General features: G+C 47.6%; 1 protein-coding gene across 9 annotated transcripts in view; it reads left to right on the top strand.

The window, feature by feature from the left end:
* tcf7l2 (transcription factor 7 like 2) overlaps positions 1-14,315 on the top strand; it is a 90,975-nt gene that overhangs the window by 29,533 nt on the left and 47,127 nt on the right. For 6 of the 9 annotated variants that reach the window (XM_084566846.1, XM_084566844.1, XM_084566850.1 and 3 more), the window contains exons 4-5: positions 2,750-2,851; positions 9,798-9,857. In XM_084566846.1, coding sequence (XP_084422972.1) covers positions 2,750-2,851; positions 9,798-9,857 — 162 coding nt within the window. The remainder of the gene's footprint in view (positions 1-2,749; positions 2,852-9,797; positions 9,858-14,315) is intronic. The other 3 variants (XM_084566851.1, XM_084566847.1, XM_084566852.1) reach the window with 1 other exon arrangement.

The raw sequence follows: 14,315 nt of genomic DNA, 5'->3' as shown, positions 1-14,315 counted from the left end.
GACATGCAAACAAGCGTCAACAAACCCCAATTTTTTCAGCAGTAAAAGCCGTCTTTGGGTCATAAATGAGCGTTAGTGGTGGAGAGAGACCAGGCATTGGCTGCTGTAACCGAAGACATGGAGTCAATAACTCCCTCCAGCGTCTACCACTGGCAGGCACCCCGCGGTGAACTCTTCGCTAATTACCACTGATTTAGACACAGTCTCGGGAAGGGTCGCGACACACTCACTCTCTGACCAGACACACACACACACACACACACACACGCACACACACTCTCAGCCATGCATACAAACTAGCGGTCACCTTTTCAGGACAGGAACACAAAGAAAGTGAATGCGTCACCACACAAGAGCCACACTCCCTCTACACTTGGATTATCTTAGAGGAATGATTATAATTTATAAAAACGGCAATAAAAGTTTTTGACACCAACATGTCATCCTGGGCTCAGTAGGTCGTTATGAAGTGTAACAAAACTAAAGGAACTACTTAGGCCTTATGTCATTATTGTGCAAAGAAGCACATGATCTCTCACTCATGAAATGCAATTTAAGATGATGGGAAGAGAAGAAAGGTCCTCCAGTGTTCGGGCTGATTTTTGTTTCAGGTCAAAGGTTCACGTCCAAATGGCATTACGGCCTCAGCTTCAAATCCAAAGTCACTCATCTGGACTTAGACCCATTACTAGACCTGCAGTGAAAATCTGCAATGACATAGTTCACTATCGTAACAACAGTATGACGTACTTTCTCAACCATCGTGCTGGCTAATCTTGCTGACAAACTACGCTAACATCTACTACGACCGAATGGAGTGAATGCATGATCCAGGGCTCCATTTGACAGGACAGTGTTTTCATGCCGACTCTGAACGCGCGTCGCTTTTTATCGCATTCACGCCAACGTTCCTCACTCCTTTTCATTTCAGTGGACGTAGTGAATTTAGGTTGCAGGGATGGGAGAAGATCTTGTACCAGAACCAGCTTCGAGTTCATTACTCTCAGACGATATTAAAAGTAACTTTGCTGTCCGTCTTCCGAACTCATCTGTATAAAAAACGAGAGAAAATGAGAGCGTGCCGGTCGGGTGAATCGGGAAAATAAAACGTTATTTTATCATTTCATGGCACGTTTAAAACACACACACACACACACACACACACACACACACAGAGAAATGCATGCACTTCTGCACAACCCTGTCGCCCAAAACTCCTTTACGTTCGTTTTGCCTTACCAGCGATCACTGCTGTTCTTTCAATGAGTTTCTTACTGCCACAGTTTCAACCTTCGCAGAATTAAACCAATTTTTTTAAAATGTTGTTTGTCATTGCATGCACATATAGGGGGCATCCACTGTTAATGAAGCCACTGAAGCCCCCCTCCCAGATTTTGAATTCCACAGTAGTTCTAAGATAGAGACATACTTCATTATCCCAAACAGGGCAATTTCACAGTTGCAGCAGCAATGTGCTGACACTCTGAATACCATACGTACTCTATAAACCTATATACACAATGTTTACACGAATAATAAAACGATTGAATAAGTCCAGATGAGGACGGCTGACGGCTCGAGGCAGGAAAGGTTTCCTGTAGCGTTCTTTGGAGCAACAAAGTTGTCAGAGCCTTTAGGAGAAGTTGCCCCGCTGTCCGTCCATTATGTGGTAGAGATGATGGTTAGAGTCTCTTGTCTGTTGTTTTTTTTTAAATGTTAGGTTCTTCACCTCACATTTGAAACAGTTGCCGTGACCTCTTTCCCTCTAACGAGGTGGCTGTGACATTGATAAGCGCCGTGTTCGGGCCACACACACTGCAGCAAAGTCAACACACGAAACTATACAGGGAATTCGCCGGCGTGTCAAACGAGCGGTTTCCGTCTTTTTTTTTTTCATATTAATCTATGCAAAATGTTTTAGCGAGGGCCGCAGATTTGATGCGCGTTGCCCGCTTTTATTGCGACCGTGTGTTTGAGGTCTCCCTGGTCGAAAGGAGCAGGTACGCCGCCGTCGGTTTTAGATCAACACAGACGATGTCATCAAATTAAAAAAGGACGCCGCACGGTCTATTACACAGACAGATGTTTCTCATGACCCTTGTTTCTGCTTATCTGTTTTTCCGTGCTTGTGTGTGTGTGTGTGTGTGAGAGAGAGAGAGAGATAGAGCGAGAGAGAGAGAGGGTGGGAGGAAGACAGACAGACAGACTTCTGATAGAGTCCAAGTCAATCATTTATGGGAGCAGTCAGGAGGTTTAGCCCCAGAGGAGCGTGGTGAGACGCCATGCTTTATCCTCTTTATTGGTTCCAATAAAAAGTCTGACAACAGTCACATTTATGACATTAGGTCATCTTAAAGCCATAAGCTGTGTACAGTATTAAACCTAACTCAGCCCCAACTCCAAATAAGTGACTCAGTGAAAATAAAAATTGTTCGCCTGCAGCGTTATAAAAACAAAAGTAGGTTTAAGGTTTAAAAATAAATCTTGGAGCCCGGTTGCTAAAGCAAACTCTCAGATGCATGCTTTAAGGCCATCCTCACCCCTCCCACCATCCGCCTTACGATCTTTATTTGCTTTCACCATGTTTTTGAGTTTCCACACCCATACACGTGTCAAGAAATGTCGTCTCCCGTTTTTTTTTTTTGTTTTTTTTTCTTTTCGTCCCGTTTTCTGATCCGTTCATTTGCTTTCTGCATTGTTAACATGTTTTGTTTCTTTCTTTCCATTCTGTTTCCTTTCTGCCATTCAGTACCTACAGATGAAATGGCCCCTGCTAGATGTTCAACCAGGAAGTCTTCAAAGTAGACAAGCACTTAAAGATGCCAGGTCCCCGTCACCGGCACACATCGTTGTAAGTAATTCTCCGCTCGGTACCTTTTTCCCCTCTTTCCCCAGCTCCTCTTCTTCTCTCATTCATGACAGAGAAAAAAAAAAAAAAAGAAAGAAAGAACAGGACCCCCTGCTTCCCTTCTCTCGTCCATCTCGGCTCGACGTTTGTTTGCATTTACCCTTAAATCACTAACACACACCCAGTCAGTTTTATGTAATCTGTTGCATATGTGCATTTTTGACAGTGAAAGATTGTGGATTCCCATGAAGTTGAGGTTTTGTCTGAGTGATCAGGAGCTGAATTGGAGTTGGGGGGGGGGGCCCCTAATGTGGCAGGTACACCGGTTGTTCTTTTGCCATGCTTCCTGTAGTCTTAAAGAAAATGATAAACTCCCAGGCCAGGCTGTTTTTCTCTTACAGAGCTGCTTGATTATCGCAAAACTGGTCTCACATTGACAACTTTTCCATGAGAATAAGCTAATGCTGCTAACGTACCGCGTTTGAGGGAAGTGTGGGCGTTCCTTCAACATTGATTACCCTATCCGCGGAGCTGGAGGAGTACGCTGGCAGGAGAGTCGGCCCGGAAAGCCGCGCGGGCATGAGCGGCGCGCTTGCACACAACAGAGCATCCACCCCGGGCATGTCGATATCTAAGAGGCTATCATCTCCAGAATGAATAGTTGAACTTAGCAGCTCGCCAGAAAGCTTAAACTTTTCTGGAGGTCAGTGGAGAGGTTCAACGCGGGGGGAGGTGCTCGGATGTGGTCGCAGGGGTCAGCGAGCCGGGAAAATCGATGAGAGCGGGGATTGGGCGGCGAATTAGCGAGGTGACCGCTGGCGCCCCGGGCCGTTATCGGCGCAGTTGTTGCTTTTGCCGACTTATTATGGATATTTGAAGGAAAAAATAGAAAGATTAGATAAGGAGAAGCTTTTCCCGAGTTGGCGTCTCACCTGGTTAAACGGCTCTGTGGCTCTAGGACTCTGGAGCTCACAGAAGTTACAGTGACGAATTTTTTATTACGCAGATTACGCCGTCAAGACACGATGTCCCTCTGAGTCACATTTGACATTTGATCAGTTCAGTTACTTTTATGGCGCGCAATAAAATGGCGTCTTATACTGTAGGCTACCTAAGAAATTGGCAAACCCAAGCCTCCTTGTTTTGTTTTTTTCTTTAATCTTAAAATAGCCGGAGTTGACGAGAGGCTGTTTATTTGAAACAGAAACCTTGTCAAAAGTCGTGTTTGTGACAACGGTGTCGTTCTGAACAAAACAAGCCCGGCTAAGGCCCTCCTTACCCCCCCTCCCCACCACCACCACCACAGTGCGATGCTGGTGTTATTTTTATACCGAAGAGTTCAGGGGGGCCTCTTCTTAGTCTGTTATTTTAGGAGACGCTGAGAAAAAGAGTCCCTGTGAAGTCATTAAAGTGGTCGTAGGAAGCGAACGCTGCAGGTAAATACTTGAGGTTTTATCCTGCCATGAGTCATGTGGCTGTAAATATTTACCGCCTAACATGCACATGAACTTCTGCCGTCACTTTAGTCCGCGGCACGGAGGAAAACGGAGCAGCTCGAGTGCGCGTTTCTTGTCGTAATACGCCAATAATAAGACTGCTTGGCAATGAATGAGGTGCTAAAATTACAATAATATAATTATGTTCAATTATATCGTTTTAAACATGTAAACATCTGCTTTTTATAAGTTGTATTACCGCTCCAGGCAGGCAGGCAGGCAGGCAGTCAGTCAGTCAGTCAGTCAGTCAGTCAGTCAAGCATGCAGCACTAACAGGCTCGGAACAAACAGGCAACACCAGCTATTCATCACAAAACAAAAAACTGGCTGTGGGGCGAAAACAAACTTGAAACAACCAAGATGGACAACCAGTCAGATGGAAAAAAATAAGCGTGCGTGTTGCTGAAGTGCGGACCCGTTCGCAGTGAAATGTACTGCCTGTTCCTATTGGGTTACACGGGAAGATAAGAGGCATAAAAGGCACAATGAAGTAATAGCTCAGAGAGAGAGAGATGTGAAAACAAGTCGGTGAAAGGGGGATAACGACCGTAACGAAGGAACGGTTGTAAAGCATCACAATGGGTCCGAGTTAGACAGAATGATACCAAGTGATATCGAGCCAGCTTAAAGTAATAATTCGAGTGTGAGCGTTGTGTTTGAAATAGCCCATAATTGGACTGATGTTAAAGTTTCAGCACGGATTAGCCTCCAGTTTGTTTAGTCGTGATCAGGGTATGAGGTTCTCAAACGATAATGTGATTTTTAGCCAAGGAATCATCAACAACGAAGCATCTGAAACTTGAATGAGCCTTCTGTTTCATTTTCCTTCTCCCGGCTTCAGTTCTGTGCCGAGAAACCCCAAACACAAGCAGCTCGTGGTAGTGGGAGTGCTATTAAACGCGTGTCGTGATTAGTCCTGACACTGATCAATACCAGAGAATATATTGTAATATTTGTGGTCGTATTGCCCGGCCCCAGTGTGATCTGTTTGATAGAGCACACAGGCTGGTAAGATCAGAGGCATTGCAGCATCGCTGCATAGGCACACAACCGGCTGTTAGTACAAGTGATGAAATTGAATGTGAAATGCAGCTTGTATTGTTGGCGCTCCTTCCATCCTGCTCCGGCATCCACCTCTGACTGAGGAGAAAGTGTGATCGAATGTTTCCCTGGTTTGCATCATACTGCCTGTCGTACATATAGAAAAGACAGATTACTCTGTACAGCGTTGTGGATTCCGATGATAACCCCGCACGGACTCCCGCAGGTGTCACTCAATCGGTCAAGCTTTTATATTTCACTACAAGATGTAGACCTGCGTGTCTCCAGTACGTGATTCTCTTATCAATGCGCTGGGCTGTAAACGGTAGTTTCTTTTTGTTTACAAATGCAAAGAAACATTCAAGCACCTTGACCTCCATCTGCCTGCAGCGCTAACAGCCTGCATTGGTGCTGATAAGGAGCTGTTGATGGGCCTGTTAGATAAGAAGGATCTGAAGCTTAAGTGACCCAGAGACGGCTGAACGGAAAGGTATAGCTGGCTGGAGATAAAGCCTCTGAGGAACTTAGGGAGGAGGAGGATAGATGGACGGAGACAGGTGGTTTTTATTTTTGTCTGGACGTTCGAGGTGAAGCGCTGGAGGATGAGCCGAGAAAAGAGGAAGTGACCTCACGCAGGCCGGTCTCTCTGAGGGCCACGCCGTATGCCCCTGTTTACCATGCCCTCAAAGGGGGCCACGCAGGACCTTTTTGAAGTGCCTGACCGCCCCGCGGGCAGCCTCCAAACCCGCCGCCGCTGAACTTTTATGCCATTGGCTGAAAGTTATTCAATATTTATCCAACCTATTGATGTGTACTTTTGGAGGGAGAGACTCCAAGAAGGATTCCTGTGCCTCACACAGCTTCCCGGGGGAGAAGATCATAAAGAGTCGGCGCTTTGTGACGTTTTAATTTGACATCGTGGACTTGAAAACTCATTGTGGGTTTCAGGAAGTAGTTTAGAGGCTGCCGACAGATTAAGGAAGATATCTTTTATCCCTTTTGCGCCATTATTATTGCGTTAGCGCTGTAAAACAACATGCTGTAGCAGGCTGTTTTGTAAATCCACAGCTCGGGCCGCGTGTGTTGACAGCGTCAACAACAGGAGTGCAGACTCATGTGGATAATGTCACGACATGATTTATTATTATTATTATTATTTTTAAAGTTTTAGACAGCATAGCTCATCTGCAGTGACATGTGAAAGCATGCAAACAGAAGTTGTTCTAATTCAATCACATTTCTTAATTTGCTTTTCTGGGAATTGGGGTAAAAGCATGCCCACGTTAAGAGCACACGCACACACAAAAAAAACTACTTTCTGACATCCATGCGCACAAACACACACACACTCACACACACTCACATATACACAGCCCCGGAGTCTAGAGTCTAGCCCCGGCCGAACAATGTCTTCATTGTTTTGCGGGCTTTCACTGGCAGCAGGGGACGGCTGGAGTGTTAACCATTTCCCAACTGCAACTCGCTGTGTGTCATTGTGTGTGTGTGTGTGTGTGTGTGTGTGTGTGTGTCAGAGGTAGTGAAGCATGGGCTCGGGGATGAAGAGAGGGAGGGCGCTTGCAAGTGTATGGTAATTAGCGCGGAGGAAGTGATGGAATCTGGCCTTTTTTTTTTTTTGCGGCGTGCAAGACCTCCCACCTGAGCCTTTACAACCACTTACTTTATTCCCATTCACTCTCACCTGTTTGTCCGAAGAATGCGGACCGGACCGGAGGGGAGAGGGTGAAAGGAGCTGACGTGTTTTGATATTGTAAAAAAACAAAACAAAAAAAAAAGAGCGGCCTAAGCCGAGCGCTGAGAAAAGACACACCACAATGACTCGGTGGATCCGCACAATGGTCCAAAGGACTTGGGACAGGGCGCGCGGCTGCTGCTGCTGCTACTGTAGGTCAGCGGTAGAAAAAGGCAGGATCACATTCACCCTCCTTGACCACTTATCTGTCCGTTTGGGAGGTACGGGGATAAAGGGGGCTTCCTGCGGTCTGAATGGGCCGTGCACCTGGTCCGTCCAGACAATTGTCCGGGACTCTGGGAGGCCTAGCCTTCTCTGCTGTTAATGAGCGACCCCGCGGTCAACGGGCACCACCCACGCACTGTCCATACATAGGCTTTACCTAGGAGGCTTTCTCTATCCTGACTTATGCCGACCTTAAGCTGCTCTTTGCCTCTGCATTTTAAGCCTTTTTTCCAAATAACCCTTTGTCTCTTTTTCTGTGCATGCAGCCCTCTGGCCACCCTTAACCTTTGCTGCAAGAGAAAGCTCATATCTCACACATGCATGGATCGAGAAATTCTCTTGGCGTGAAGAAATGGGCGATATTACTGTTTATTAATTGGATTTCCAGAAAGCATACGGCCTCATAACATGCACTGGTACATGCAGCCTCAACATTATGACCACTGACAGGAGAAGTGAATAACATCGACCATCTTGTGACGAGTCAGTGTTCTGCTGGGAAACTTTTAGACCTGGCAATCGTTGGTGTGGATGTTACTTAGACATGTAGCACCCACCTAGACCAGACCAGGCCCCCCCACCCCATAGCATAGCAGACACACACACAAAACATCACAAGGTGTTGACCTGGCCTCCAAATTCACTAACTGATCAAGTATCTGTGGGATGATCCCATCCCATGTTCTATTCTCTGATGAGTCGCAACTCTTTTGGTGGTCATAATGTTACGCCTGATCTCAATTCACACGCTCACTTTAACATTTCACCCGTATCGCCCAGTTCTTCTTGGCCCCCAGCCCTCACATAGAGGCCGCTGTGCCTGATCGCTGCCTCTCGCCGCCGCCTCCTCCTCCTCCTCCTCCTCCAGACAAGGCGCTCGTTCAAGGGGTCACGCTTACATCACGGGCTCCGGCCAAAACGCCGAGGCCGTCGAGACGAGGCGTCAGGCCCGGGAACCGTGACAGCGAAAATGAGAGCACCTCAGTCATTGTATCTGTCCGGGCAGCCTGGATGGTGGCTTGTTCCCTCAGACAATCCGCTCCAGTGTTGGCTTAGTCAGCGACAATACCACAACAATAAGAGCCAATAAGGGCCTTCTCGCGCCTTGAACACAATACCTAAACATTTTTAAGTGCAAGCGCTGGGGGAACAGAAAAATAAAAATGTTGTTTAATCACGTGTGTATATTAGGTTTTACGATTGTTAGAGGATTTGTTTGTAGGAAACTTGAATAGCGCTATATTTCCCAATGTGTGAACAGCTCCAGGGCCATTGTTGCTTGCCGTGGTATTTGACTGCTAAATAACCCCGGCGAACTTAAGCCACCCCGGGGGAATGTGTGACTCCATTTTGGACACGCACAGTTTGAAGGCATATTTGTAAGCGTGTGTTTCACCAATAACCGCAGCGTTCGCCGTCTGGCTGTTTTGAAAAGTTATCTCGGTGGCCCCCGGGGGCTCGGGCACAAGCACAAAAAGAAGCCAGCGATCTCGGTGCGGAGAAAGCAATCCGGACGGCGGCTTTTTAGGCTCTCGGGCCCTTCAGTAAACTGAAGGCCGTGCTGCTTTTTCTCTGCAAGGCTCCTACTAGCATGTCCTTTCTTATATAGGAAATCAATACCGCCCTTTTCTTTTTTCTCCCCTCGTTTCTGCTTCTCCTGTCCTTTTGTCATCCCGTGATATCTGTTGGAAAGATTCGAGATCTGATTTCTTGCTTTTAGGTACAGCAGATAAAGATCAGCCAGGTTAACCTCCATACGTATGCCGGCTCCTCTACACAGAAACCCGAAGCAGAGACTTTTCCCAATTTTTAGGCGGCGGCAGAAATTATCAGAACCGACCGCTCTGGGGACTCAAACGCGCGCTTTCGCTCAAAACTCAATTGGCGGCGGCTTTAACTGTCCCAACATCAAGGAAAGGCATGTCGCCGACGCTATCTGCGCGTGAAATATTTTGAGCTCGTGCCAAAATTCGCCGCCGCCGCCGGATCCCCAGATCAGCTGACTGCAGCCAAACATCTGTGTGAAGGTGCGCACGCCGAGGAGATCAAATGCTCCAACCAAAGTGAAATACCGTTTGAACAAGCGGGCCAGCCAGCGCCGACAACCGTGTAACCAGCGCAGAGCCGGTGTTCTCCCGCTGCTCCCCGTGTAAAATTAGTAATAACGGGGGCCGGAACACGCACCCGGGAGAAAAGCTGAGCCAGCAGAGACGAGGTGGTAGTTTAAATAACTAAAAAGCCGAGGAATGCGCTAATTCCAGGGAGAACAATGTTGCTTTTGCATAAAACGTGGTCGGCTGGGATTGTGTGCAGATCTGTGTGTGTGTGTGTGTGTTTGCATGTGTGTGTGCAAAAGAGAGAGAGAGAGAGAGAATAAAAGAGAGATGGAGAGCTGATATAATTGTGTGACTTGGGAACGTCCATCTTTGCCTTTCAGGGGCCCTTCTGCTGGGAATTCCCCGGACAGTCAGATCTGAGCCTTCACCAATTTCATTTGGTGAGAGACCTTTGAATTCCAAAAATATATCTTTTTGTTGGATTATTATTTTTCTTTTGGTTGATTCCACACACCAATTAATTAACAACTGATGATTTGATTATTTGCAAGAAAACAAAACAACCAAAAATAAATAAATGGTGAATGAAAAATGATTTAATCCTGGTGTTGATGATGATGATGATGCTGATGATGATGATGATGATGATGGTGATGATAATCATGCTGTGCTGTGCTTTGTACTAATTCAGTGCTGCTGCTTGGTTGCTGATGTGCTTTTTTGATGTCTTAAAATGCAGGGGATGTGTTGACGCTGGATGCTGAGACATGTCTCGTACGTTTGGGCTGAGGCCGCCTGGCTTCTTGAGGCGGTTAAGTTGTCGTCTCGTTCAGCCGCGCTCGGCTCTGACCTCCGCGTCTTTATTGATTCGTACAGTTCCCGAGTCGTTGCCACGAACGCGTATTTGGTTTGAATCGGCCGAACGAACGGGCGACCCGGCCGCAGGAGCAGGGCGTCTTTCTGTTTTGTTTGCGCCGTGCTTCTTTGTGCAGCTGTTTTGAATAGAGTCCTCTTCATTAACGGGATCTGGGCCTAAATGCCGCTGTCTTAATGGAAGAGAAAAGCTGCCGCATTCCAGTTTCCTTCGTCATTGTCCATTTAAAACTACTCCCATGAAATGAGCCGTGAATTAAACAAAGTGGAGCATAAAGGTAAAGCTGTTTTTACTGCAGGGCTGACGTGGCGAGGACATCGGTAAGCCTTGTTTTGATTTGCTTCACTCAGGGACTGTGAAGGCAGAAGGAGGCTGGCCGGCCGGCTGGCTGGCATGACGAAGGCCCCAAGGAGAAGTCTTAATCTCCTCCGAGTCTTGCCTGGATTGCCTGCTCGAATTGTTTGACTAATCAATTGCTTGTTGATTTTGCACACTCTCCGGGGCCTTTGTTGGGAGTAAATAACAAAAGTCCTGTTAGTATGATGGTTAACATTCCTCTCCCCATGTCAACTTGATGCCTCCCTCCCTCCCTCCCTCATACTCTCTGCTAGAACTTGTTTGACGAGGTCTGGCAGGATCACAGCTGGGTGTGCCCGTCTGTCTTTTTGCTTGAGTCTACACCAGCGTAGAAGCAAGTGTCCTCGCGTACTAGGTGTGACTTGAGTTTTAGATGACAGGTAGTCAGAGCTATGTCAGGTCATGTTACAACGTCTGTGTGTTTGCATGTTGTAGTCGGATACCTTCTAACCCCGAGCTCTGACTTCCAGGCCCGCGTAGCGCATTTAGTTTGTGTTCGGGCACGTGAACAAAGTTTAAAAGTAATTCCGGTGAATAACTGGCAGTAGAGCGCGCTCCTGTTTGACGAATGTCCCCAGATGGGACGGTCCCAGCCGGCCCCCGGTGAGCGTCAGCCCTCCCAGCGGCTCCGTGCGCTACTGTATTAACACCGGGGGCCGTTTCACATGGAAACTTGTTTTGACAGAACTCCAGGTGTCTCATTGTTGGGGATGGCATGGTTCAACAGATTTACCAATTAGCACTGGGAGCGAGGGCACGGGGGGAGGGTGGAAGAAGAGGGGAGGGGGAGAAGTGAAGCTGGGGGGAGGAGAGGGAGGAGAGCAGTGAAGGAATGAGGTTTGAAGTGAGAGGGGCTGGTAGAGGAAGGTGAGGACGGAGGGAGGGGTGGACGACCATACGGAGGCAGGCTGGAGAAAGGCGATCCTTGACCTCATTTTTTTTTTTTTTTCTTTTCTCAGCAGCAGCAGTAGCGTGGAAGGGGCTGAGGTTTGAGCTGAGCCACAAAGAGGAGGGGAACTACGTAGGAAGAGAAGGAGGGGATGGGGTGGGAGGTGGGGGCTGCAGCAGAAGGAAAAGGGGAAACACACTTGCACATGGCAGCTCTTCAGCCGAGCGTACTTTTTTCAACTTTCTGTGAATTTCGGTGGTTTTGGTTTGGTTTTCCTTTCTCTACAGACATTCCTCCCGACTCTTAAATCTGCTGATACGCGCCCCGTCCATCCGCAGGAGTTTTTCATTTGCCTTTTTTCCCCCCCCCCGTTCCGGTACGAGGCGGAATCGTGTGGGATTAAACGCGATGTTATTACGGTGCACTCTCGCTAACCCTCTTTGTTATTCCTCAGAAATGTCTTCTCCTTTTTCCAGGAAGTTTGCAAGTGAACTTTTCAGAAGGGGGTGAAGCGATTTAGCTAATATCCCAAGGGTGGCCTGCAGAATTCAGAGTAGGTTTTCGGCTCTTGATTGTTATGACGCCGACACGTGCACTTTGCAGCAGGTCTGCTCTGTAGGTGATCGCGGGCCTTTGTTTAGTCGGTGAAAATATATCAGCTAGGGAAGGTGTGGTGCGCACGAGCTTTGTGAAGTTGAGAGAAGTTTCGCTTTTAAGAAGCTTTTAATAAAACCATGAAAAGTAGTGAGGAGTAGTCGTGTCTCGTCTATAAGCGCTGGATGCATCGTCACAGAGTCGCCTTTTATCAGGAGGGTGGACGTAAATAATTCTCTCACAAAAGCAAGAGAAGTGGTAGATGATTGTCCTTCAGAACTTTTACATACCCCATCCTTGACCACCACTGAAGCTCATTCCTGATCCCTGTGAGGCGTCTGCTGGCGAATGGCACCTGCAACGCTACAGATATAATTTAAGCATCTTCATTTTTATTGACTGAGGAGAGAATCAACATGTCTGACGTACTATTGCACCCGTGCTCCCTATGTGATAAAGACAGTTGCAGATTGGAATGGATAGGGGCTAAAGGAAAAGCCCAACTTCTCAAGTTTTTTGCCACAACAACACAACGATCAGCCACAACATTAAAACCGCTGACAGGAGAAGCAAATACCATTGATCATCTTCAAAGTTCTGCAGGGCAACTTCTGGACCTGGCATTCATTGGTGTGGATGTTACTTAGACATGTAGCACCCACCTAGACCAGACCAGGCACCCCTCCACAACCCCCCCTCCACCCCATAGCAATGACATTCCTTGATGGCAGCAGCCATCCCCAGCAGGATGCAGCCAAAAACACTTTAGGAACAACTCAAAAAAACATGAAGAACAGCACAAGGTGTTGACCTGGCCTCCAAATTCACTAGATCCCAAACTGATCAAGTATCTGCGGGATGATCCACAGAGGCCCCTCCCCTCAAAGGCCCCCCGGTAACGAGATCCTGTTGCCAGACACCACAGGACACCCTCAGAAGGCCCATTCTTTGATGAGTGAACTGTTTTGGAGGCACAAGGGAGACCTACGCAACATTAGGAAGGTGGTCATAATGTTATGCCTGATCTGTGTATATAATAAAGTTTTAAAACTTAAGTTTGTCGCGCAGATCCGCCCTTTATTAGCAGTGCTGCTTCTGGGCCTAAAATAAGAGAGACAAGACTCTGTATTTAACAATTCAACTGTTACTAGGAGCCGTGTGTACTTCAAAGATTGTAGCAAAGCAATCCGTAATCAGAAACGCGATCAATAATCTCGGCTACAAAAGGTGTTTCGAGGACGGCGCTCTTCATCATAATCGCCGCGGATATCTTCTGGTGCTGCGGTGATTTAGCGCCGGGGCCGTCCCACAATCGCTCTGGCAACGGTCTGCTCTTTACATACGGACAAGCCTCTTGTGATTGAGAGTGATGGAGACAGCTTCTTGGAACTGGGGAGAAGGATATAGCAGGGGAAAGATTGGTGGTGGGTGGGTGTGGTGGCGGCGGCGGTGGTGGGGGTGGATACGAAGCCCCGCCAAATTCCCCAAAGGACAATTTACAGTTATGGATGAATACACTGTCACAGTCAAATTTCAACTCGGTCAAAGTGTGTGTGTTGTGTGCGCGTCGAAGCCGGTGGAATGCTGAGTGATTCCAGAGAGCACTTAAGCTGCCTCGAATTCAGTTTTTCTGTTCCCACCCGCGTCCTAACAGGAGAGAGGGGCTTTTCTTTTGGAGTTTGCGGGGGGTAAACACGGGGGTATCTGCGCTCTGAGTCATTTCGCGTCGTCCTCCGTCACCTCCCTCGTATATTTTGAAAAGGCGCTTTTGTCGGGGCGGCCCGAACGAGACTAACCCCCCCAATTTATTTGATTTCGTTCCTCCCCGGCAGTTCCAATGAAGACCTATCTGAACTTTTCTTGGATTTGTTTGGCTCTGGGTTTGATGTGTGTGTTGTTATTTTATTTTTCCCCCCCTCTCTTGTCTTCCAAGTCTGTGTAGTCGTCAGTGTCTGAGCGCCTGGCCCTGCTTTTGTCTCGGGGCCCGGGGAAGGAATTTGATGTGATGCTTATTTTCCTACTCACTCAGTTTCTTCCTTGAGCGGTCTTCACTGCTCTTGTTATTTTTTTTTTTTCTAATAGTCCTGGAAGTTTGGGACACTCCTTTTGAGGCAGGTGACGCTGCGATTCGGCTGCCCTTGCGTGCCCGTGCAGGTGCGCACATGCTCTCGGATTTATTCTTCC

Source organism: Chelon labrosus (assembly GCF_963514085.1).
Source record: "Chelon labrosus genome assembly, chromosome: 19".
Lineage (NCBI taxonomy): Eukaryota > Metazoa > Chordata > Actinopteri > Mugiliformes > Mugilidae > Chelon > Chelon labrosus.
Note: the sequence above shows the minus strand (reverse complement) of the source record. Positions and strands in the feature narration are given on the sequence as shown.